The sequence below is a fragment of the Meriones unguiculatus genome, chromosome 14 (assembly GCF_030254825.1).
Source record: "Meriones unguiculatus strain TT.TT164.6M chromosome 14, Bangor_MerUng_6.1, whole genome shotgun sequence".
Taxonomy (NCBI): domain Eukaryota; kingdom Metazoa; phylum Chordata; class Mammalia; order Rodentia; family Muridae; genus Meriones; species Meriones unguiculatus.
In genome coordinates this window covers 27,118,810-27,143,083 of record NC_083361.1, presented here as the reverse complement: position 1 = coordinate 27,143,083, position 24,274 = coordinate 27,118,810, and the positions used below count along the sequence as shown (strand labels likewise).

General features: G+C 47.0%; 1 protein-coding gene across 7 annotated transcripts in view; it reads left to right on the top strand.

The window, feature by feature from the left end:
- Positions 1 to 24,274, top strand: part of Tead1 (TEA domain transcription factor 1) — a 215,927-nt gene that overhangs the window by 155,455 nt on the left and 36,198 nt on the right. For 3 of the 7 annotated variants that reach the window (XM_060367019.1, XM_021627802.2, XM_060367018.1), the window contains 4 exons: positions 13,595 to 13,729; positions 15,013 to 15,059; positions 15,852 to 15,913; positions 17,375 to 17,499. In XM_060367019.1, the coding sequence (XP_060223002.1) occupies positions 13,595 to 13,729; positions 15,013 to 15,059; positions 15,852 to 15,913; positions 17,375 to 17,499 (369 nt within the window). Of the gene's footprint in view, positions 1 to 42; positions 106 to 12,874; positions 12,887 to 13,594; positions 13,730 to 15,012; positions 15,060 to 15,851; positions 15,914 to 17,374; positions 17,500 to 24,274 lie in introns of all 7 variants that reach the window. The other 4 variants (XM_021627798.2, XM_021627782.2, XM_021627815.2 and 1 more) reach the window with 2 other exon arrangements.

The following is a 24,274-nucleotide window of genomic DNA, read 5'->3' as shown; positions in this document are numbered from 1 at the left end:
ACAGGCTTTTCCTTTGTTTTCCTCCCTTCCCCTACCCTGCAGGTGTCTAGTCACATTCAGGTTCTTGCCAGAAGGAAATCTCGTGATTTTCATTCCAAGCTAAAGGTATGCGCTTTTCTGCTTTTTGGCTCGTGGTTGCTACGCACCTCACTTCCTGTTTTCCATGGTGACTGGTGAATGCCTGGTGCCGGGATTCTTGTAACCTAGCTTCCTAGCATGTGAGGGCTGTTTACATTTCTTTGTGTCTAATCTCTGCTTCTGAACTGGCCTCACATTAAACTCTGTGTGTGTGAGTGTGTGCGAGTTCCCAGTAACCACGCAATCGCAGCAGAGAGCTGATCTTGATAACTTCAGCACAGAAACACGATTAAAAGAAACAAAAAAACCTAACAAAATAAAAATCTTCTAATAGCCATCTGTAGCACTGAGCTATCAATTTGCACCCTGAGAAACAGTTGATGGTTAGTACACTTAAAAAAAAAAGAAATGAAAAATCATGTCTAGAGCTTATGTGAAATGACTTTTTAAATAGACGTAGCAATGATTCTAATTTGTGTGTTTGATGTGTTTTTAAAAATATTACAGGGCTGGAGAGATGGTTCAGTGGTTAAGAAAACCCTGGTTCAATTCCCAGCATCTTCATGGGAGTTCACAACTGTAACTTCAGTTCCAGGGGATCCAGTGCTGTTTCCAGCCTCTGCTAGCAAAACACACACATATATATAATAAATAATAATAATGATAATTTAAGAAAATACATTGTCTCCTTCATCTCATGTCTTCCGCACTGCTGTTTTTTAATGGCTTTCTTTAGTAGAGAAGTCTAAACCAGGCATGGTGGCTTATACCTCCTTCAGCAGGAAGGAGGCAGAGCCAGGGAGGATTGCTACAAATCATAAAGAGATAACACCTCAAAAATACAGAAGAGAGAGAGATAAAAGAAAACTGCAGATATGGCCATAGGCAAAAAAAACAAAAAACAAAAAACCCAAACTACAGCAACAACAAAAAACCCCGATGGGTCTTGGAGATAACAATTCTCTCCAGGTTTATATAGAGCATTTTTATGTGCCTCCTTTATAACCAACTGCCATCCATGGTAATAAGTAAATAAGACAATGATAATTTGGTTTATAGTAGAGTATGCAAGACTCTTCCTTCTTTCAAGTGCAGTAGTCCAGAGGCCTCTAGGAAGATCTTTAGTTCATAGTAAAAATTAATTTAGGATCATGTTGTTGCTATCCTCATGTATCTTTCCCCCACCCACTTGTTAGGTTTGTGGTTTCGTTCCACAACAAAACAGTGTCATTTCGTAGTGTCATACGACATAGTGAACTATGTCGGAACATAGTGCGGGACCCTCCCCCAAGTCCTTCAGCTTTAAAAATGCAAACCAGGCTGACTGGCCGAGGACTAGGCAGGAAGGAGCATAGGTCGTGCGCTCTGCAGTGGGCAGCATGCTGGCTCGCTCGCACGTGTGGCTGATGGTGGCTGGCTTTGAGCTGCACTGGCTGAGCAGCTGAAAGGCTAAAGGAACTTTCTAGATCCTGCTTTTTAACCAAAGATGCCGTACTCTCTATGTATGTGTAACTTCCCTGGTGCTTGCTCAAGTTCTTACTCTGATTCTAGTTTCTCTAGGCTAATGAATTAATGATGTACAAAGAAGTTTACAGATACCAATTTTGTATTTCAATCTGTGATGTTACAAACTCTCTCCACTGTGTGTGTGTTCCCTGTAGGTTCATGGGGTGGGGGTGAAGGTACTGGGGTGGAAGGGGAGGCTGAACAGAAACCTATGAAGGTGATAAAAATCTATCTGGCTCAGAAGGGGTCCCCTTGAGGTACAAGAACTCACTTGGAGGTTTTCAACTTAGTCAAAGGTGTCACAGTACTATACATACACCTGTGTAGACAGACATAGTTGTTTATGTGTTTGTTCTTAACGAATTAAAAAGATTGCTTCCTCCCTACTTTCACCCCACTCTAGGGGGGCAGGTACAAGGAGCAGGTGTTGGGCGCAGGCTGTATAATGGCAGCTGGCTCTGCATTTGAGCCCCAGAAGCACAGTTGCCTTCTAGCGCTTCTTTCATTCTTTTCTTCCCCTACTGCCCCTGCAGAGATGGAGGCCTGTCTGTGTCTCCACCAGCTGATACCTATCAAATGTTCCAGGTGTGAAACTCATCAGTGTGCTCTGGACAGCTGGTCCCCTGTCTCAGAACTAGCTGTGTAAATGGGACTCAGATAGAGAGCGCTATTGGCTATTTGCAGAAAGATTTGGTATAGAAGGAGCTCTGTAACCACATGCCTGAAGAATGGCCTCTAGAGTCTGGAATTTCAAGGACAGATGTTTAATTCTGATGCAGAGCCTCTGTGTTCTCTCATTGAAGCTCACAAGTTACGGGTTCACTGTTCTGATTTCAAGAAAAAATATGGAAGAAATTATGGTTCCATGGGTCAAGTTGATAATTTGACTGAAGCTGCCAAGCCTCAAGATTTGAACTCAGCTCTTTCTGAATTCTAAACCAGCAGAAGGCTTCATGTCATCATATTGTAGAGAATTGGCTGCTCCTCCACCAGACACACAGTACTTCCATTAAATAGCCTTACATCAGTGAGTTTGTGGCTAATACATGAAGATGATTTCTGGTGGACACTGGTGGTCACTGGTAACTTAGTTGGATGGTACTACCTTGTCCCTGCTCTTAGGGTCTCAGGACAGTCAAGGACGGCTGGTGGTATATCTGCTTGGCTGTCATGCATGTTTCTAGATCTTACAGGGGGTAGGTGGTCTCAGAATCCTGTCTCAGTCCTCTCTGCTGGGCTCTGGTTTCTAGCAGCACACTGGGGAGACACGGTGATGGTCTCTTCACTGAGTTCATCATGGGGACAGACTGATTGCCCTACTCGAACACCCACAATAACTCACTACACAATTTGAAGTCATCTTGAAAATGACACAAACTGCTTCTGGGTAGCTTCTGAGTTGCAGTGGGGGTGGCAGGAGGTGGCCAAGATTACACGAGATGTTGTGTTTGCCTTGAGAAAGATGTAGGAGGCTTGTTGGAGAAGGTAACTGATGACTTGGCCACTACTGGTCTCTTCTCACTGTCTAGTCACCATGTCTCCATATGTCCAGAAATCAAAGTGGGGTGCCCACGGGTGGGGCAGGTGGACGTAGTGGGGGTAAGAGGTTATCTGTCTGTGCACCTCCCGTGAATACTAAGACCAAGGTCTCATTTCTTTGTCTTCTCAGAGTTGGCAAAACTGCCATCTATACAACTAGGTCCCTGCTGGGTACAGTTTCCCATAAGCACATTTGCTTTAAAATTGAGGGGGGAGGGGCACAGAGAACAGCTGTCAGGCATCTAGTCTCTCCCTCCAGCAATATGGGTCTCTCGTCAGGCAATCATCTTTGCCCACAGGACCCACCTCTCCATCCCAAGCATTATTGCCTCTCCTTTTTCAGAATAGGATGTGAGAGAATTCTTTAGGATGCTGGTTTTCCAGCTACCCTCTTGTTTGCTGTAGAAAAAAACGCCATGAACAAAGGCAACTTGGGGAGGGAGGATTTGTTTTATCTTACAGTTCTCAGGTCATGCTCCATCACTGATGAAACTCAGGGCAGGAACTGGGAGGCAAGAGCGGCAGGGCCACTGCCCTCCTGCTTGCTCAGCCCGCTTTCTCATCTAACCCAGGACCTCCTGGCCAGGATTGGCAGCACTCCTAGTGGGCTAGTGCCTCCCACATCAACCGTTGATCAAGAAAATGCCCCTATAGTTCCTTTTTTTAAAAAAAACTTTATTTTATGTGTGTTGGTGTGAGGGTGGCAGGCCTGGAGTTACAGACAGTTGTGAGCTGCCATGTGGGTGCTGGGACTTGAACTCAGGTTCTTACACTTCATGGCAGTTGCTTCACGCACAGTCATCTCCCTTGCCCATTTAAAAAGCAGCAAAACTCATGTTTTAAGCTGAAAAATTGTACTGAAACTAAGACATGAAATTGTAAAAGTGGATCCAAGTGACGCCCACCCTCTCTGCTCCTGAGCTCTACTTTGTCCTTTGGCTGTCCTGTGGGCTGAATTTGGAGAAACCACCATCCCTGCCTGAGGCAGAAGGCCAAGGGAGCCACTCACTCAGGGCTGTTTTTCAACCTCAGTGTCCCACTCAGAGTGCTGATCCTGTGCAGAGGACTCATGGAGGTGACATTCTCAATAAGTAGTCCCTGCTGAGGTCACTCTTGAAAATGTTAGTGTAAGTTCTAAAGGTCAGCCACTGCTCCTGCCTGCTTCTCAGCCTCGCCGTAGGCTGGATCATCCCCCAGGTATACAGTCTGTCTTCATCTCAGCAGGCCGGAGAAGGTTCTGGTGAACTCTAAAAGCGGGGAGGTGAATGCTTCCCTCAGCCTCCGGGCTTTCTTCAGACCTAGTGCACCCCAGGCCTGAGCTTGCAGAGCTGGCATTCTGGAAACACTAAAGATGTGCTAATTCCCTTGTTGGTTTTCCACAGCCAGGACTCTGCAGTAGACAGGAAAGAGGGCCCAGAAAAGACCGTCTGACCCAAGAGTGGGACGTTGAAGAAAGAGTACCATGCAGGTTGTCCCTGGGCAATGCTTGGAGCAACCCTCTGTCATCTAACTGAAGATGGAGTCTTTGCCCAGTGTGCTAGGGAGCGCTCAGAGATTGTTCACTAGGCCCTTTGGAAAGACCTATTAGTGTGCTTATAAGAGAGGCCAACTTAGAGATCCAGGCCTAGTGCCTGGACTGTGACAGTGTGGGAGAAGTTGGTGCCTGGGCCAGGGACTCTGCCACAGCGTGAGCCCTACTCACTGGCCTTCCATTGTCCCTTATGACCAGCCTCCACTGACTGCCCACTTCACTCCGCTGTGACTACTTTACTTTCCTCAGTGTTTTTAAAGAGAGAATTATATATGAAAGTTCTGTTCGTAAGTCTATAAAATACATGATAGAACTTCTAAACAAGATTTTTTTTAAAAAGATTTATTTGTATATTTTATGTATATGAGAGTTTGTCTGCATTTATGTCTCTAAACCAGAAGATAGCATTGGGTTCCTCGTAGAGAGTTTGAGCCACCATATGAGTGCTGGGAATTAAGTAGCCAGTGCTCCTCGCTGCTGAGCCATCTCCAGCCCCCTAAACCAGATTTCCAGTAACACATTTAAAATATACCTTGTTAAGAGGTGGGGAATGGTTGAGTCAGTAAGGTGCTTACCAAGCAAATGGCAGGAGCTGAGGTTAGATCCTCAGTACTCTTGGGGAAAACTGGGCATAGGGGCATGTGTCTATAAGAGGAAAAACATTATTCTGTACTTTTTCTAATTTCCTCCAACCTCTCTTTTCCCTAACTAAATTCAGTTCCACTTCCGTTGCCCCCAAGTCTTTCCTTTGTCACTTGGAGAAAATAAACCAAGTGGAAACCTTGTCTCCCTCCTACCCCAAAGTTGTATTCAGATGAGTGCACCAGAAGTTCTTGCTGTTGTTCTTGACACCAGCACAAGGCAAGGTGAAGACAGACTTGGTCACTTGGGATGCCCTAACATGCAGGCCATGATCATGTGTGAGAGATAGGTTGGGATATAGCTCAGTGGCCTAAGGCTTACCTGCTGTGGTTGGATCCCTAACATTGTAATAAGGAGAAATGTGGAATTACACCAAGAAGCGGTGCATCAGAGCAGGGAGATGGTGTTGGCCACTTCCAGTAGACATTCAGGAAGAGCCCAGGAAGGTTGAGAAAAGAATGAAAGGCATCTGTGGCCAGAGCACCAAGATAGTGGAAATTCACACAGTCAAGGGTTTATCTTATCTTGATCAAGGTGCCTAAGAAAAAAGCAAAAGTGCTTCCTCCAGGCCTCTGGGATCTTATCTTCAAGAGAGGATGCCTTTCCTGCCAGATCAGAGCCCTTCTGACCTATGCTTCTTCTGGCAGTGGGTGTGTTTTAGATGACCCACAGCTTTGTAGCTGTCCTCATACAGTCAGCAAAGTAGAAGATAGCCCCACACCATGCCATAGGCATGTGGCCTCGAGGTCTGTGGCATAGGTGGATCGGAGTTCACAGATGCCAACTTGGAGCTGGCTGTGTAATTCTGTCACACAGAGCACCCATTCTGCTTTCATGTATTGCACTGACACCCTAGTCCCCTGCAGTTTAGAATCTTACCAAAATCTCAGGTTGGGTTGTCGGAGACAGCATATGGATCTGAGGAACAGCTTGCAACAATTGAAGTTCTTCGTTGCTCTGAAATGTTTTCTCCATGAATATATCAACATTAGCTCTTCCCGAATCTCTACCGATTGAGACCTGGCCTGGCATGTAAAAAGACTGCAACTGAATTTTCTATGTTTTCTACCTTTGCCTTTTCTACGTGGAGTTTCTACACAGAGATTCCTGCTCTGAGTCTCTTTTGTCATCCAAGATGTCCAGAACTATTGTGGCAGAGACCATGGGACCCATACCTGGCTCTGCAGATAGCATACCACTGCCATCTTCCTTGTGGGAGTTGGATGGAGCCATGTTTGTGTTCAGATGGTTGTACAGCATGAGAAAATACGAAGAGGAAATGAGGTCATTGCTCTGTCCTCATCTTGGCAGGATGTCTTGGGCAGAAGATTTGTTCATGTCTGGCCAGGGTGCGCAATGAAGAAAAGCTAATAGTGCTTCATCCCAGTGGAGCAGAAGAGGCATGTGTCTCTGATCCATCCAGTGATTGACTAAATTATAAGCTACACGAACTCTCCTGGGGCCATACTTTTTTTCATTTTTGCCCTGGGGCCCTCTGTCACACAGACCGACCTTCCTTCCTTCCTTCCTTCCTTCCTTCCTTCCTTCCTTCCTTCCTTCCTTCTTCCCTTCCTCCCTTCCTCTCTTCCTCCCTCCCTCCCTCCCTCCCTCCCTCCTTCCCTTCCTCCCTCCCTCCCTCCCACCTTTCCTCCCTTCCTCCTTCCCTCCCTTCCTCCTTCCCTCCCTTCCTTGCAAGCCAGAGGAAGGCACCAGTTATCATTATAGATGGCTGTGAGCTGCCATTTGCAGACCTTTCTTTCTAGTCAGCCATTCCTTCCATTTAGCAGAGAGCTTAAAGTTGAAATCATTACTTTTATTCTTCCAAGTTCAAGAACTTCATGGGGCATTGCTCAAGTGCACTCTGCTGCATCCAGTCGGTGTTATAACTAAGGCACACCCCAGGGCAGACACGCTGCATTCACTCCCTGTGGTCCCCTGGGCCACACGTGAGGAGTGGGACCTGAACAGAGCACTAGGTCCCAAGCCTTGAAGGGAACCTGCATCCTGGTCTTGCCTTCTGTTTGGGAAACCATGCCGGCTTCTTCCCAGTTCCAATCTTCAGGTTCTTTTGCCATCATGACATTAGTCCTTTGACGCCATAGGTACTTGAGCTGATGTGGGAAGGAATTAGAGTCTCCACCACCAGTAATGTGGCAATGCAGGACAGACTCTGTGAGCCCAACACTGCATTTGCTTGCCTTTCTCCTCTGAGCCAGCCCTGGAAGATATTTTCTTCTTCTTTTCGAGTGAACTGAAGCAGCTCTGTTCTATGTGCTCATACTTGAATTGAGAAAACTCTTGCTAAGCAGCCTTCCAAGGTCTGTCAGAGACCACTCTAGAGTAAAGTTGGTAACCAGGATTGTGCAGGAAAGACCTGAGCTCCTGAGCAGCAGGTCACAACAGGGGAAGCGTGGATAGTGGGCCCGTGAGCCACCATCTTGTCCGAGCAGTGCTGCCTTTGTCCCTGCTTTAGTAAAGAGGCAGTGAGGGCTCACAAAGGCTTTGTGATTTGTCTGGGGTTACAGATCTCACCCTGATCTTCAGCCTGTTGGGTGCCAAAGCCCAAGTTTCTTGCAGAGCGACTCATAGGGTTCCCCTCCCTGACTCACGGTTTTGCACATGGGCAAGTTGCACAAAGGCAGCTGGTCTTTCTCTGAGTTTGAAGGAAATGGCGGAGACGAGCAATGGGAGCTAACTCTCACTCTAGAACTCAGCTGCCAGCTCCCAGACAACAGGGCACTAATCAGGAACATATCTTTTCCTCAGCACCTAGCCCCAGGCTGAGCTGGCCACATTCTCCATTCCTAGGACAGTCTCAAGGCTCACCTACCCAGCCCCTCATCTGCAGTTCTTTGTGAAGCCCGAGGCCCACATCAGAAAGAAAGGGACCGCCGTGGACAGTGACACAGTGCTAAACATAGCTCTGTGCATTCGAAAATGAACAATGTGTAAAAGCCTTGAAAAATTTTTCTTTGATGTGAATGGAGCCTTCGGCATTTTGAGATACAATACGACGAATTAATTGCTACTCATTAGGCAGCAAGTCAGGCCAGCTCTGAATGTGCCTTCCCTCCTCCACAGTGGCTGTGGCCTGACCAGAATTGCCCCTTTTGTATTTGCTCCCGCCTTCTGCAATGATAAGCAAATTAGAGATCATGGCTAGAAAACATTCAAGTGCCCCATCCTTTCCCAAGACCACCTTATGTTTTTGTGATGTTTATCTGCTCAAGGGTCACGGCTAATTATTGCAGAGGTTACGTGAATCCACACTATGCTTGATTAGAAACAACATCGTAAAAGTAATTCTTAGGCACATATTTTGTGGGGTTTTTTTTTTTCCCTGATGGGGGGAAAAAGATGTGTGTGTGTGTGTTTTCAAGCAAATTGCTGTTTTCCCTCCCTTGCATTATAATTTTATGTTACTGGGGAAAATATGTTTTTTTTGTTTTGGTTTTTTTTTTTTTGCAGGAAAGCATTTAATAGCTCACGATTCCTTTTTACTCCTTGGTTTCTGTGACTTTATATATGGCTTTTTCCTACAGTGTTGCTAATATTTCCGTCTGAAGTTCTGAGATGGTAGTTTCTGAATAAGTGTGTTATATGGTTTGTGTATATTCTATATATGAGAACTTTACAGGTTATATATGCTTTATATAGTATGCTGTGACACACTGCATATCAGAGCATGTGATCTCTTTATGTTTATTACCCTCAAAGTTTATCTGTGGATTACGTGTAGAGACAGTGAGATCATTTGCAAACCAACTGAGTGCTGGCACAGCAATGAGAAAGGAGGGAAAGACCCATGTGACAGCCAGAGGCTGGTTCATACAGTTTCCTGGACCTCCTCCTCAGCCACGTGCATTCACATTGCTACCTTCCCATCATGTATATTACATACATGTATTTTCCTAACATCCATTTTTATCAAAGAGGAGAGGCAGTCAGCAGAACAGAGCCCAGCTTCATGAAATATGAAGGCCTGTTTACTTACTAACAGTTTGCAAAAAGTGTGACTCAGCATGCTGAACTGGGCAGGGGCAGTGAGACAGTTGACTGTGTGTGGTATAAATTGAATGGTGAGGGAAAGGGAAGATAATGAGGACACTTACCTCTAGCTGGTACTTTACCAGCATCTTTGGCTCATGTTTGCTACTCTTTGGGACTTTAAAAACAGGTAATGGGCTTAGGATAAGCAGGGAGGGTGGGACTGACTGAAAGGAGTTGGGGGGGGGGCTGCAATAGGGATATACAATGAATAAATTGTAAAAACAAAACAAAAAAAAAAATGAACAGGGAATAGGAACTTGTCCCAGGTTTTCCCCGAGACTTTTTTTTCCCTGTGCTCCTTTACATACACACACTCACACACACACAGTGTTTCCTGGGGTCTAAGTCAGGCAGAGTATAACTCAATATTGACTTTCTACAGTGTTTCAAGATAAACCAGTTGGCTCATCCTTTGTAAATCTCATCCTCAGCTCAGAAGCATCGAGAGGTTTAAATACATCTTAGAGATAAATTAACTTGGTGTGTGAGTGTAGCTTGCATTTCTTACAAGCACTGAGACTTACTGGGCCCATCAACCCTTCTTCTTTTGTATGAGGGTGAGAGGAACCAACAGATAAAAGGCCAGGATATTATCCTGTAGTGACACAGGTAGGCAATTTACCCAGCCAGGTTTGACACTTAGGGTGATAATTCTTCTAGAGCCAGTCACGTGTCTCTGGGCTGCAGATAACAGCTGAGAGAGAGCATCTTTCTCAGCTCACATCTCAGAGTGAGAGGGTCTGCAGCCAGGCTCTCCCCCTAATTTCCATGGAGCACCGTCAGGCTTATTACTATCTCCAGGGTTACTTTAGATTTCATACACCCCCGAAGCTACCACACAGAGCATAACCCTTTTCATTTGCACATGTACATTGTAGATGAAGGGCCACTGCTCTGAAATTCAATGACTAGAGTATCTGCTGCAAAAGCTAGGAATCACGAGTGTAGCGGTTTCAGTCCATTTACAGAAAATTGCCCGTTCTCAGGCAGGTGGGTCAAGTGCAGGAGCCACTGCTTGAGATAACATTACATCCCTCACTTGGCTTCCTCTGTGTCAGGACAGGCAGCTAAGAGGTGTCCAAATTTGAACAAACCACCTAGTTGCCTCTGGTCAGTTCACTGGCCTTAGAGATTATGATGTGCTGGTCATAATGGAATTCCCCAACCACCTTCATCCTGACAGATACACACTTTTATAGTGGAACAGGAAGGGTATAGGAGAGAAAGGTGAAATCCTTCACAAGTGAAGAAAGTGAAAGGTGTCACGTGACTTGCCGTGTGTCACGTGACTTGCCGTCCGTGGGGCAGGAGGCCAGGTGCTTGACTCATTCCCAAGAAGTCACTGGGTGCTGTGGAAATCACAGAAAACAACAGACCTCTCCTCTTGCCTTCAGACTTTGCTTTCATTTATGATACCTTCTAGCCGGAGTGGCCCATAATCACTAAATAGATGAACTGGAGCTTCCTTACAGGCTAGAGAGGTAAACAGCAAAGCCAGGTTTGTTTGTTTTTCCTTCCCCCTCCCACGCTGACTGATAGGAGAATGTAGCTGGTGAGATGGCTCAGCAGGTAAAGAGACTTGCCGCCAAGCCTCTTGATCTGAGTTCAAGCCCAGGGTCTCACTACTTCTATACTGTGGAAGTAGAGAACCGACCGACTCCGAGGTGGGCACATACCTACTAATAAATGTATAAAAAGCTTTTTAAGGAGACTGTTAATCCTTCATGGATATTTTGAAGAACTTCTGAACATACCTAGCAAAGAGAAATGTTTCAAGCAGGTTTGCGTATCAATATGTCCTGGAGATTGAAGGAACTAGTTTTTCTCTGGACCTGGGCTTTGGTTTCCTAAATCGTGCCACTAAAATGCAGCAATCATATTCCACACCGGGGCAGGTACAGTCACCTCTCTCCCCAGCATCTCATAAACACAAGGCCTCACAGGTCTCTTGAGAGGTTGTATGACTCTCAGGGAACAGGGCCAGGTCCTCAAGCGATTTTATAGTTCTTCAGAATTCACAGTGCCGGACAGACAAAAGGTCTGGGCTTCTCTTTTAACAAACTACCGCATTCCGGGCCCCAAAGAAGATGTGAAGCGTGGGCAAGGCACCTGTGGCCATTCCTCTGCTATTTCCTCAGTCTCAGCAAATTGCCTGGAGAGCTTTTATAACCTCTCACCAGGGTTGAGTGGCTCCAAGGCTGGAGTCCAGTGTGATGGGCTCAAAGAAAAAACTAGCCAGTGTGTTTTGGTGTTGGGCATTTCTTCACTGTGAGTACAGCCATGCTTACTGAGATTACCTTCAGAGGAAGCCATCTGTTGACTAGCACTGACACCTGTGTGTGCTGGGGTCAGCTCTGCTTTAGCATGCATATGAGTGTTCCCAGTCTATAATAAAATTCCACCTCTGCGTTGATGCACACATACACACACACACACACACACACACACACACACACACACACACACACACAACTCACGTACATGGGAGCATGCATCCAAATCTTTTGGAACCATTTAAATTTTACTTGCATCAACTTCAGGTTTAGACAGGCTTTGGGATAGAAGTTTTGACTGGCTAGCCAATAAAACCTGGCTTGAAAGCCAGCTGGTGAGGAGATAGTAAGCAGCATTCCTAGTCACCCTAGGCCGTTGTAGCAGGGATCAGCAAGCAAGCTTCCCAGGCCTTCACCATGTCCTTGATGCAGGTGTATGAGAGGTGTTCACAGGATTCGGGTGCAGCCTAGAGAGCTGGCTCGGGGCTCACTCGCTCTCGAGCACAAAGCACAGAGATGTAAAAATCCATGTTTAGCTCCTCCCTCTCCTTCTACTCCCCCTCTCATTACTCTTTCTCTCAAAATTTTTGTAATAAAATATTTTTATTCTTTGAGGCTCTGTCTCTCCATACGAGCTTTTAGAAATGTTCTGGTGTTCCTGGTATAGTGGGGCAAAGTGCTGTCCACACTTGGGAAGACTGAATGCATTCTTGTCAGAAGCTTCCAGAATTGTTTTCTAGTCTGGGTTTTTCCGGTTTCTCCTGATCTTCCTTTGGCCAGCTGTTTGTGTCTCAGCTTTGGTTAGCTGTGCGAACGGGGAAGCTGCCTCCTAGCTGGCACTTTATGTGACCTCTCAGCCACCGTGCCTCACCATAAACTCTGTTGGCAGCTGTGTGGAAGGTAGCAGCACAGTGCTGGTGTCACTAGTTTCAGCTCCCGTGGCCGCTGGGTTCTGAGTATAGACCCTCACCCATGGGGCCTGCCACACGCACAAGGCCTGACCGTCGCCCCATCTCTAATGGGGACACCACATAGCCACACAGCCAGGGAGCTGCATGGTCAGTCCTGCCAATGCTGGTCCTTAGACGGCTATCTGGATGGCATACTCTTAAAGTATAAAAAAAATGACCATATTCACACACACATTTTTATGGCACACGGATGTTGTGTTTATATGTATTTTTTAACTGAAGAAGAAAAGTAACCCTGCCTTTGTACATGATCCTTTTAACAAACTGTTTATTGTTGTATCCAGGTAACAAGCATGGTAAGTATATTCTCCTAACTGAGTATTCTGTATTTTAGCTGTGCTTGGCAGACTTTTTTTTTTTTTTTTTTTTGGCTAGCTTTATGTTACCAGTCTTGGCTTTCTAGAAAATATCCATTTAGGAAAGGGAAAAATGCAGTAGCCCCCACACTCTGAGCTTTGTAAAGGAACCATAGCCTTAGCCCCATAGCATGTGCCCCGACAGCATGCTGCTTGGCTGCCTTCCTACCTGTCTGCTGCTTCTGAGCTGCCCCCTACAGATGTTTGCCAGGGTTCCTGGGCCCTGCATGACCCCAGCAGGGCCTGCCACAATGACAGCAGGCACCCAAATAGTGCTCCCTGTGTTCTCTAGATGGCCCTGCCCCTGCTGCTAACTGGAAGCAATGTCACCCCCAGCCCTGACCTGATAAGTCGTTGAGAATTCTCCTGGAAGTAGAAACAATGAATACATTGTTTGGCTTCCTACCTATTGGAAAATGGATTAAGGGTTTAAAACCCAACCTTACCACTAGGTGTTGCTTGCTAGCAGCTTGCTAGTAAGCCAGTCACAGCCTCCCCGCCATGTTGATTTCCCTCTCTGTGCATGTGTGCTTTCATGGCCCCCGTGTGGCTCTGTATTTTAGTCTTTGTGCTTGTGGCTGTACTGTTTTAACCCACATGGTAGCCATGTGTTCTGTATTAAGTCAGTGTGTCACTGTCATCTTCAAGGATCAGACTGCCAAGGACAAGGCCTTGCAGCACATGGCTGCCATGTCATCAGCCCAGATCGTCTCAGCTACTGCCATCCACAACAAGCTGGGGCTGCCTGGAATTCCACGCCCCACCTTCCCAGGGGCACCGGGGGTAAGTAAGGACCAGAATCCAGGAATGATGGCCACCATGAGTGTAATGGGGCAGCCCCTCAGAAGGCTGATTTAGGAGGCTTGAAAGTTTGAAATCCTGCTTGGTCTGCATAGCCAGTTCAAGGCCAGCCAGGGTGACTTGAATCAGCTCTGTCTATAACAAGAATGAAAGGGGACTGAGGATGTGGCTTAGTAGTAGAGCACTTGCCTGCCAGGAATTGTCCCTCGGGACAATCTACGATATCACAAAATGAAAGTTTGGTAGATAAGTAGATAGGTGGATGAATGGATGGATGGATAGATAGATAGATAGATAGATAGATAGATAGATAGGTGAATAGCTAGAATGAAAGAGATGATGGATGGATAGATAGGCAGATGATTATTGATATAGATGATAGGCATAGGTGGACAAGATAGAAGGGGAGAGAGATGGAGCTAGAAAGAAAGGGGGAGAAGGAAAGGAAGGGGTGGGAAGGAAGAAAATAAGAAAAGAAAAAAGAGAAATAAGAGGAAAATAGTAAAATTTAAAGACATGAAATATCTTGATTCTGGTGCCCCGTTTAGTTGCAACCTGCCTCTTTTACTCTTTTTCCTGGTTCTTGCTCTCTGTCCCTGTATGCTCTGGGTTACTTTATAGCAACCATACCTCACAGGGCAAAATACTCCTTTTAATATTTTCGTTTGACAGCTCCCAAAGACTGAGAAGCTATCTATTATATCATGTGTCACCCCAGAGCAATCTTCAATAGTCTTAGTGTCATGCCCATTTTGCATATGAAAAAGCTGAGGTTGCTCAGTAATGAGATGCCATTAAAAGTGGCTTGGTCTTTCAGATAAGTAGTGATGTCAAGATTCTGCCGAAGACCTTACTTATGCTCACAGCAGAAATAAGTGCCTTTGCTTCTCCAAGCTCTGGCTTCTGTGTCTCAGAGTCCATTTGTTGCTCTTTTGGAGCTTGGGAGCTACATACTATGGGGCATGCAGGAAGCTCTTGGAGGTAGTGGGAGGACCTGCCCTGCTGAAAAAATGGAAGTTCTTCTATATTGCCTCTTGGTTAGGAGAATTTTCAGGACATGGTAGATAAAAGGAAGCTCCTGGGTTAGCAGAATGCGGGTAGGCTACACAACAGTGATCACACCCGAACTCCAGGAAGATGATTCCAAAGCTGGCGGGTGTGGGTAATCTTGTGTTCTTCAGCAGGGCCTTATAATTTGGACATTATCCCAAACTGTATTTTGATGAGAACTCAAGACCCTGAAGCCTTTGCCTCTTGCCTTTCAGTTCTGGCCTGGAATGATACAGACAGGACAGCCAGGATCCTCACAAGAGTAAGTCTGTGAAGGGCCCAGACAACAGAGGCTAGACAGCCTACCCTGTGGGAGGTTCTCCTGCATTAAGCATTCTCAGGGCTTATGGGAGGAAAGACAGTCAAATGGAAGTCTGCCCCTCCTTATGTCCCAATGTTCCAGGACATGTAAAGGGGCCACCTTTGAGAGTTAGCAAGGATATACATTTCTTTCTGCCACCTGCAGTATTATCAGACACAGCTGGAAACTTGAATTAGGTCCCTTATCTTTATGGCTTAGGCTGCATCACCAGCATCTGTCTCATCTGAGAGGGGACAGCAAAGACATTATCTTTTTCCATTGTGGCTGTCCTTATGGTAGGAGTATCTGATAGAAAATCCCAGAGACCCCTTAAATCCAGGGAGCAAGCTCAGCCCACAAGAGCCAAGAACAGTTTGGGGATAAAGCGGAACAGAAATTTTCTTTGTATATATTTGACATAGTGGTTTGGAAAAGGGAGACCCCGACTCATAGCCTCCTAAACTCTCCCTGGGCCGTGACAGCTGACCTTGGTCTGTGTGCAGATGAAAAATATGCTCCACGCATATCTGCTACCCTGTGGGGAAGCCAGCGTGACCTGAGGCCAGCTTATTCCACCACATTGTTGTCAGTGTTTGGACCTCTGCAAGGAATGGGCATCCCACTGCAGTCAGGGAGCCAGGCAAAGAGGGTGACGGGCATGACGGGCGAGTCCTAATGTAGGCCAAGACTAGGCCTGGGCAGTAACCACTACTGCTTCCTTCATTTTGACTGTCACCAACCGTTTGTCCCCAGCGTCAAGCCCTTTGTGCAGCAGGCCTACCCCATCCAGCCAGCAGTCACAGCCCCCATTCCAGGTGAGTCTTCCTGCTCTGCTGAGGGACAGCCCAGCCACTTTTATCACAGGAGTGCAGAGACTTTGGTCTTAGCCACCAGCCACCTCTCTTCTTTTCTCTAAGGATGGGCCCTATTTTGAAGCTGAGAAAAGTCCCAGGCATCTCCCATCAGGCCTGGGCTCCCTTCACTCAAGAAAGAGTTCCTTCTAGAGAGATGGCTCAGTGGTTAAGAACCCCGATTACCATTGTATAGTACCTGGGTCCAACCCACATGGTTGCTCACAAACGTTTGTTAATCCTGTTCTGGGGGTACAGTGCCCACAAGGTACAAATATATGAAAGCAAAACACTTAGGTGATAAAAATAAGGAAATAAAAATAAGTTTAAAAGCAGCCCTTTCTTCTGAGAGCTCTTCTTACGGGACTGTCAGGAAACAGGAAGCCTGGCCACTTTCACTTAAGACACTGGGCCCCACTTAGAAGGGGAAGTTGTTGTGGTCACTCTCTTCAGAAGCTGCCAAATCATGGAATTGAGTCAGGCACAGATAACTTAAGCTTTACTAGGTTGTGAATTCCAGTTCCCTGTTGGTTCCCTTCTGTAAAGAAGGGTTTACATGGAAGGTCATAGCAGAATCTGGCTGGCCCTTCTGGCTCCCCTTCTCTTGAGCCCTCTCATGCAAATGTACATAGAGTACACTCAGCTGAACTTCCTTGATCTACCCTTTCAGTGTTCGTGGTCAGAATGCATTGGCTTGTTGCCCTCTGTTTCCATGGAGTATCCTGAGGGAATGTTCTATAGGGCTGGTGAGGACAGTCTTGAGATAGAAGAGGAGCCAAGAGAAGCAGTGTACTCTGGGTCCTGGCTGCATGGGATGCCTTCACAGGTGTTTCCTTAGACACTTCTGCCATTCTTAGCCACGGGGCTTGCTTTCCAGCCAGCCCCCTTTACCCAGGATTAGCCATCTGTGTTAGCTGCTGTGACAAAGTATCTATACAAGCAACCAAAAAGAGAACTGGTTTGCTTGCATTCCCCGTGTGAGGGGGTATAGTCCATCGTGGCCGTGAGTCATAATGAGGCAGCTGGTCCCATTTATCTGCTGGCAGAAAGTGTAGATGAAGGCTGATGCTCAGCTCCCTTCTTTATGTTGTTCTGGGCCCTAGCTGTGGGGTGGTGCTGTGCACATCCTCTTCTTCAATTAAACCTTTATAGATCCTTGACTCTGATGAGAACTAGATTTAATCAAGCTGACAATGGATGGCAACCACTGCAGTGTCCTCCTGCCCCAGCTCCTTGACCTTAGCTGAAGCTGGCCACACAATATGCTTCCTGCAGTCTGCCTAGCTGGCCACTGTGTGTAAAAGCCTCAGCCAGAGTGTCACCCTGCCTGAGTGCCACCAGTGGAGGGAACTGTTCTTTCTTGCTATGTCTTCTGCATTCAGAACTCTGTCCCATTGAGGGTAATGGTGACAATTCTTATTTCAGGGTTTGAGCCTACGTCAGCCCCAGCTCCCTCGGTCCCTGCCTGGCAGGGCCGTTCCATCGGCACAACCAAGCTTCGCCTGGTGGAATTTTCAGCCTTCCTTGAACAGCAGCGAGACCCAGACTCGGTGAGTATGCCAGGCAGGGGTGGCTAATGGGAGGTGCTTCCAGGTTCATTTCTTGACAGTGGTCTGTCCGTCACTGACCCCTTCCCTTATGCCTGTATGAAATGTCCTGATGTGGAGAAGCCAGGCAGCCCTTCTTCACCAGGGAGAAGGACACTGTTGGCAGGTATCTCCAGCTTGAGAGGTGGGTGTTTATTGCTGTGTGGACCACAAGCTCCAGGGAGTACCTTGGTTGCAAGGCAGCCCCTTGCCTCGCTGGTGTCTCGCTTATTTATGTTAGGTAGCGTTTATTGAGCCTTCTTGTGTGGCTGATGAGATGTAAAATATTTGGACACCATTAGATAAATGAGGACCCTGAATTAGAAACTTCTTCAGTCATGTAGTTAATATCTGCTGGGGTGAAGATTCGTCCTAACACACTAAAGGCTAAATAGTTAGCCGTCTCAATATCTGCCATTTTTAAGGCCCCCCCGCCAAACAAAACAAAAAGCAAGTTATCTTCTTCAGAAGTAATGGTGGTGCTTTGATAGCTGCTATCGACTGCAATGCCTTGTAGTGTTTAAATTCCAGAAACACAGGCATCTGGACTCCATTTGTCATTTTCCTCTTTTCCTTCCCCGCCCACTCCATCTTGTGCGCATCATCCCATGCATATGCGAGCCGCCCTTCTTCCCCACCCCAGAAGCCTGTACCCTTTGTTCACGCCCACTCCTTGGCTGTGAGTGTGAGGGTTGCATCTGTGTGTGGGTGAGCCCCAGGCAGCAATTGAAGCAATCATGAGTTAGCGTTTGGCATCCTCACCAATTTCTGTCTACACTCGGTATCACCAGGCACTGACCTCTGCAGAGGCCATGTTGTGTATATGGGTCCAAGGTTCACTGTGGGCTTTTGCTGTCATCTGTTTTCAAGAGAAAGAATCTGAAGCTGGGCATGGTGACACCCACAGAGGCAGGTGGACCTCTCTCAGTTTGAGGCCAGCCTGGTATATATAGTAATGAGTTCTAGGAATGAAACCCTGTAGAGGCGAGGGCTGGGAGGGAGGAGGATGCAGACAGAGGTGAGCACACACAGTTTGTCCTAAGTGAAGAATACCCTGAGCTTTAGAGGTGACCTTCAAGCTTCTGCATGCAGAGGTGCGCAAGGCAGAGGCAGTGTACCCTCAAAAGTACACGTGGGGCCCTCTGACACACACCTGTCGCTCTGAGGGCTGGCAGAAAATAGGGCTGCGATGAAGTAGTGTGAGTAACAGAAACTGGAGCTCTTGAGACCAGAGCAGGGACGAAGCTGCCTGCCCACTTCCTTGCCCACTGGCTGGAGGCTGTCCAGGAAAAGCGGCCTGCCTCACTAATCCACATGGGCGGGCCGTTTTGATAACAATGGTCTCGGAGTGCTTTGGTCATTGACTCTATCCTTCTGTCCCCACAGCGCCCTTTCAGGTAAGTTCTATTTTCCCAGCTTTGCAGAGAAGAAAACTGAGGCCAGGCACACTTGGTGATGTAAGGTATACAGTTGGCAAACAGAGGAACCTGACTACTTCATCTCCTGACGTGTCCTCTCATCATTGCTATAAACCACACCAGTGCTGAAGGACCCCTGAACTGCCTGGATGGTCCTGAATAGGTCTGAGATGAGCCAGTCTCTCCCTTTGTACACCTATTGCTGATGTTTGAAATATGCTGGATCAAATGCACATCAGGTTTCATGACCGTGGTCCCTCAGCGTGGGCAGATTATTCCAAAAGCTTCAGATGCTCGATTCCCTTAGAGCTTACACACACCCTCCCCTGTACTTTAAATCATAGAGTACTTACATATAAGTAGCTTTCTACAGCACAGTTCGGGGAATGTAGATGGTACCCATAGACTGAGGTCCCAACCGGAATAAAAAGGAAGTATACTGAGGGCCAGCTAAATATAGTATGCCAGAGGCCTCTAAGAAAAATGTATAAAGACTGTCTTTCCTCACAGTTGAAAGTTGCTTGTTCTTCGTGTGCTGCTCCTGCAGAGAACTTGCCCAGCTGCAACTCCAGCTGCAGGAAATCTGATGCCCTTTTCTGTCCTCCAAAGCATGTGCACTCAAAAACACATAAACAGAGAAACCTAATGAAGACTAAAATATTTTTTAAAAATAAAAGTTACTTGATCTTTAGTTTAAAAATGTCTAGTTTCAAGCTCAGTGGGAGAGGGCTTATTTTGTATGTGTGTGCAAGGCCCTGGGTTCTACCCACAGCACCTCCACAATTAAAATGCATAGTTTCAGACAGTGAAAACGCTTTCTAAGGTAGCTCAGTGTTTCTGACTTGGGATGTGACGGTTAATGATATCAGAGTTCACCAGCCTCACTGACTTTGCAGTTAAAGGTACACAGGTGAATGTCTGGGGGCTGGCTCGGTCTGTAGACTGCTTACCTAGTGTGCATGGAGCCCTGGGTTTGATTGGCAGCAACACGGAACTGGAACATGATGGTGCGTGCCTGTGATCCCAACATCTGGGAGGTGGAGACAGGAGGATCAGGACTTTACAGTCATCCTTGGATCCATAATGAATTGTAAGCCAGCCTGAGCTGCATGTGTAGAGGGCTGAAAATAGTGTATCATTCATTTTAGTGGAAACATGAGGCCCAAAGCGTGCTTTTTGTACTGCAGGAGAAAAGTGGTAATTAACTCCTTGAAGCGAAAGGGAATTAACAAAATTATGTGAAGCATCTAACAACATCTCAAGCACCAGCCTTTGCAGTGACCTCACTAGGCAAACGGCCTGAGTGCTGCTTCAGGACTAAGATTAGGCTGAGAAATTTGAAACATGTGGGTGGTTTCCTTGGCTCTTGCCACTCCTGCGACACATTAATTTCATTGTAGTTTTGTTCTAAGATAGAAACATTAAGGTCATTTAAAATACTCAGCTGGTATATTTAAAAACATTTGGAAATACTTAGTTAAACTTTAACATGAAACCATTAAACACATTAATTTGATAAGGAAACCAGCAAAGTGGCCAATAATTCAAGGACTTTAACCAAATTAAATGTTGCAGTTGGAGTCCCTAGATCTTTGCTCCCTGTCAGCCTGCAGGTGTATCTCTTCCGTTTCTTTGCAGCAGTGTAGGCTTATTTAAATAATGAGGTGGTAATGTACCCTCAGTGGGGACATGACCCTGAGCTGAAGAGTACTTTCTGCTCTTGCAGAAAGGACTGGAGCTCAGTTCACAGCCGCCGCACCAGGCAGCTCACCAGGGGGCCTGTGGACACCTGAGCTCATGTGCACAACCCTACACTCAGACACACTGCGGACACATAATGCAGTAAGATAAATCCCAAAGAATATTCCCAGGACAGGAGGCCCAAAAAGAAATGAAGCAGCCAGGCACAGTGCTGGGGAGCTAGTTTACTCTGTAGCTTGACACTGAAGTCGGTCACTACCTCTTCCTGAATAAGAGGCTTGAAGAGGATTGCGTCTCAGGTAGCGTTGAACCCTGGGCTTCTGTACCGTGTTTGCTTAGCTGTGTAAAAGCCTGGGATCTAGCCTGCCTCCCGGGTACAGGGCTGCACACTCAGTACCAGCCTTTCTTGAAACGCTGCTGGCTCACCACATGACGCTTGTCATCACTGAGGACGTCTCAGTCTTGCCACAGTCACATGGACAGTGTTAGTTCCAGCGGCAGTTACGGCCAGTGCTTCTTGAACCTTTTCCGTGTGCCAACACTATACGTTAGCTTATTTAATTCTTATGAAGTGGTTTGTCTAATGTTAGGCTGTCAACTGATATTCGAAATGGGATTCATATTCGGGTCAGATGACTGAGTCCTGAGATTGTGACCAAAGGGCTGTCTGGTCCATTTATGTCTGAGTACGAGTCTGTGTTCATGGCCCAAGGCTGTGAGGAGCTAATGGAAGAATAATAGATGGGTGCACGCCCCCTGCTGGTGCCGTCGGGACCCATGTGCAGCAGATGGCAGCGCTTCCCCAAGTTGGTGGCTGTTTATGTTGGTAGAAAACCAGCAAGGCAGTCCCTCTGTTACCTTTGGCTCCACTAGAAGCTAAGAGAAAAACAGCAGAGGGTGAAGAGAAGAAGGAAGAACCTAAAAAACAAAGACTGTTTTAGAAAGTGGCTGGGAATGCTTGAAAATACACTTTCTACATGTTTTTGGTGTTGTGCACCAAACGGCCTAAAGTGTGAAGTGCCAGCGCCTGCACGGGGCGGGCAGTTGAAAGGACCAGTCCTGTAATCAGCGATGGGGGTTGGGGGCTGTCTAGAGGAAATGTTAGCAACTGCTTCCTTGTATACACAAAACGTCATGTAGGAAGCTGTGTGTGGTGTCCTGTGTAGTTGTGTGCCTGATAAAGCCTGGGAGGTTCCTCAGCCCCCGCCCCCAACCCACTCCCGGGACAAGGAACTTTCCTTCTGTGGTGTGTTGCTCCTCTCCCATCCAACACACCATCTCCCTCTCCCATGGTGCCAGCTTTTGTTTTTGCTGCCCACTGGTCTGAATGCCAGAGGAGCAGAGCTGAGAGCAGGAAGGGAGGATATGCAGGGTTGCTTAGGTTGAGAGTTATATTAGAGAGAGGGGATGAAGCATGGTCCAGGTCTGTGCTGTGTGCTGGAGCACCCTTGACCAGGTTAGCATCCTGAGCATCCTGAGCTTGCCTTTGTGGGTGCCTGCATGGCAGTGATCACTAGCATGCACTTAAACACGCCATCAGCATTGTGTGAGCATTTTTCCTCTGAATTGTTAGCTTCCCAGGAGAAACACTGGGTAGCACCATCCCCTCGCAGTGGATGGAGAGCTGTACTTTCTTACATACATCCCAGCATTCTGTGACACCGGAGAAGCAAAGGCTGTCCTTACCTGAACTCTCCTGCCTCTGTCTAATGATACCTGTGTCTCATACAAAGATAGGATACCTGTATGGGCCTCAGTTTCTAGGCTTTGATGTGAGCATAGTAGGGTCTCTGAGTAGCTGACTATCTTAATTACATTTTGATGCTGTGTTTAGACAAATCAAACAGTGCCAAATGTTCTCTGACCTGGTCTTAAAATGATATATTGGACAATAGGGCCAGATGGTAGGTAGTGGGGGAAAAAACCTTGGGGATTACCCAGCTGCAAGAGGCAGCAGCTATCTGGAATGGCTGAACGTGCTGATGGAATGTAGAAGAGCATAGAATAGAAGAGGAAGCTCTAATACATCATCCTCCTCAAACTAACTAATATGTGACACAGGTATTGGGACACCTGACCTCAGAGAGTTTATGTATCGTTGGAAGCAGTTCATAGATGACTGAATGGATGGAAGGAAGGGTTGGCCATTTGAGCTTTGAATCAAAAGCCAATTGCTTGAGGCATTTTAGGGAAAGTTCAAACAATAAATTACTAACATCTAGGGAGGTTTCTGGGTGGGAAAGTGCCCTTCCAGATATGGTGCTTTTCAGTGAGAGAATGACATTGACCTCAAATTGGAAAAGAAAGAGGATCAGGATGGGTAGGTCACAAATGTGCACTGAGGACTCTGGGAAAGTCCACTTGTCTTCTGTTGGATGGAAGAATTGCTGAATGGTGGCTTAGGCTAGAGATCCTGCAGTGCCTGGCTTCTGCTCCTTATCTCTGAGAGCCTGGAAGAGTCTGGAGCCTAGGACCCTGGGCTGTGGCGTGAGTCAGCAGCCCTCCTTGCCCAAGGGAGCACAAGTTCTCCGCTGCAGGAGATCATGGCCTTTCATTGATGTTCCACAGATGGGCCCTCAGATGACCTGATTCCTTCCAGTAAAGTGATTGGTCCACCATAGGCCCAAAGATGATTTAATTTTCTTATCTTTATAGCTTCTTTCAAAGGCTTAAATCCCCAGATCCAGGAAAATTCCTTTGTCAGACCACATTTCTGACGTTTGTTAGTTCGGGAAATGTCATCAGAGCAAATAAAAGGAAATCAGCATCTAGGAACCTTTGTGTGAGAGGAGGGTGGAGGGTTAAGGATGGGGTGTGGGCTGGGAGGAGGGTTTAGATTCTAGATTGCTAAGCATCCCTGCTTCTGGCCTGGGTGGCTGTGCAGGGAACTGTCAGTGGTGAAGCTTCTGGGCTGTGGGCTGTGGAGGGGCTGCCAGGGCAGTTACTGTGTCTCGAGGGGTGTGGCCGGCTGGGCAGATCTCTTTTTCACTGGACCTTCACATTGACCCCCTGGAGGTGACCCAGCCGGTTGTGTCATCCTGTGTTCTGATGACACAGCCCAGAAAGGCTGATAAGCTATGTGCTTCAGGTCACACAGCTCACACATAGCAAATCCTACCTGGGCATTCTTAGCATCCCTAACACACTTCAGTACATGTTCTCAGAGTACATTTGACCCCACCCCACCTCCCAGGCCTTGAAGGGGTGCTGCAACTTGGTGTGGTGGTTGGCTGAGCCCATGTGGTCTTCCTAGAGGACCTGAGAGATAGGGTGACATTCGAGGCTCTTCATGATGGCGGGTGCAGCGCAGTCCCTCAGCACTTGGTATTCTGAATGATGCTGCGTTGTCCCACAGCCAGCACACTGCTTCCCATAGCTGCAGCCTGTCTGCTGGGTGGTTTATGTTCTCTGAGCTGGTCTGGGAACTCACCCTCTTTCTTCATTAGCCTTTGGGGAAAAGGCAATTGAAAGCATCTGGAAATGCAGGTTTTATAGACATTTCACAGAGGCCCAGCCAGGCTCCATCTGCTTTCCTTGGCGGGTCAGCTTCCCTCCCGCTTGTCTTCCCAGGGGCGGCCCTGCACTCAGCCATTGTATCTTTTCAGCTGTGCTGGTTGGAA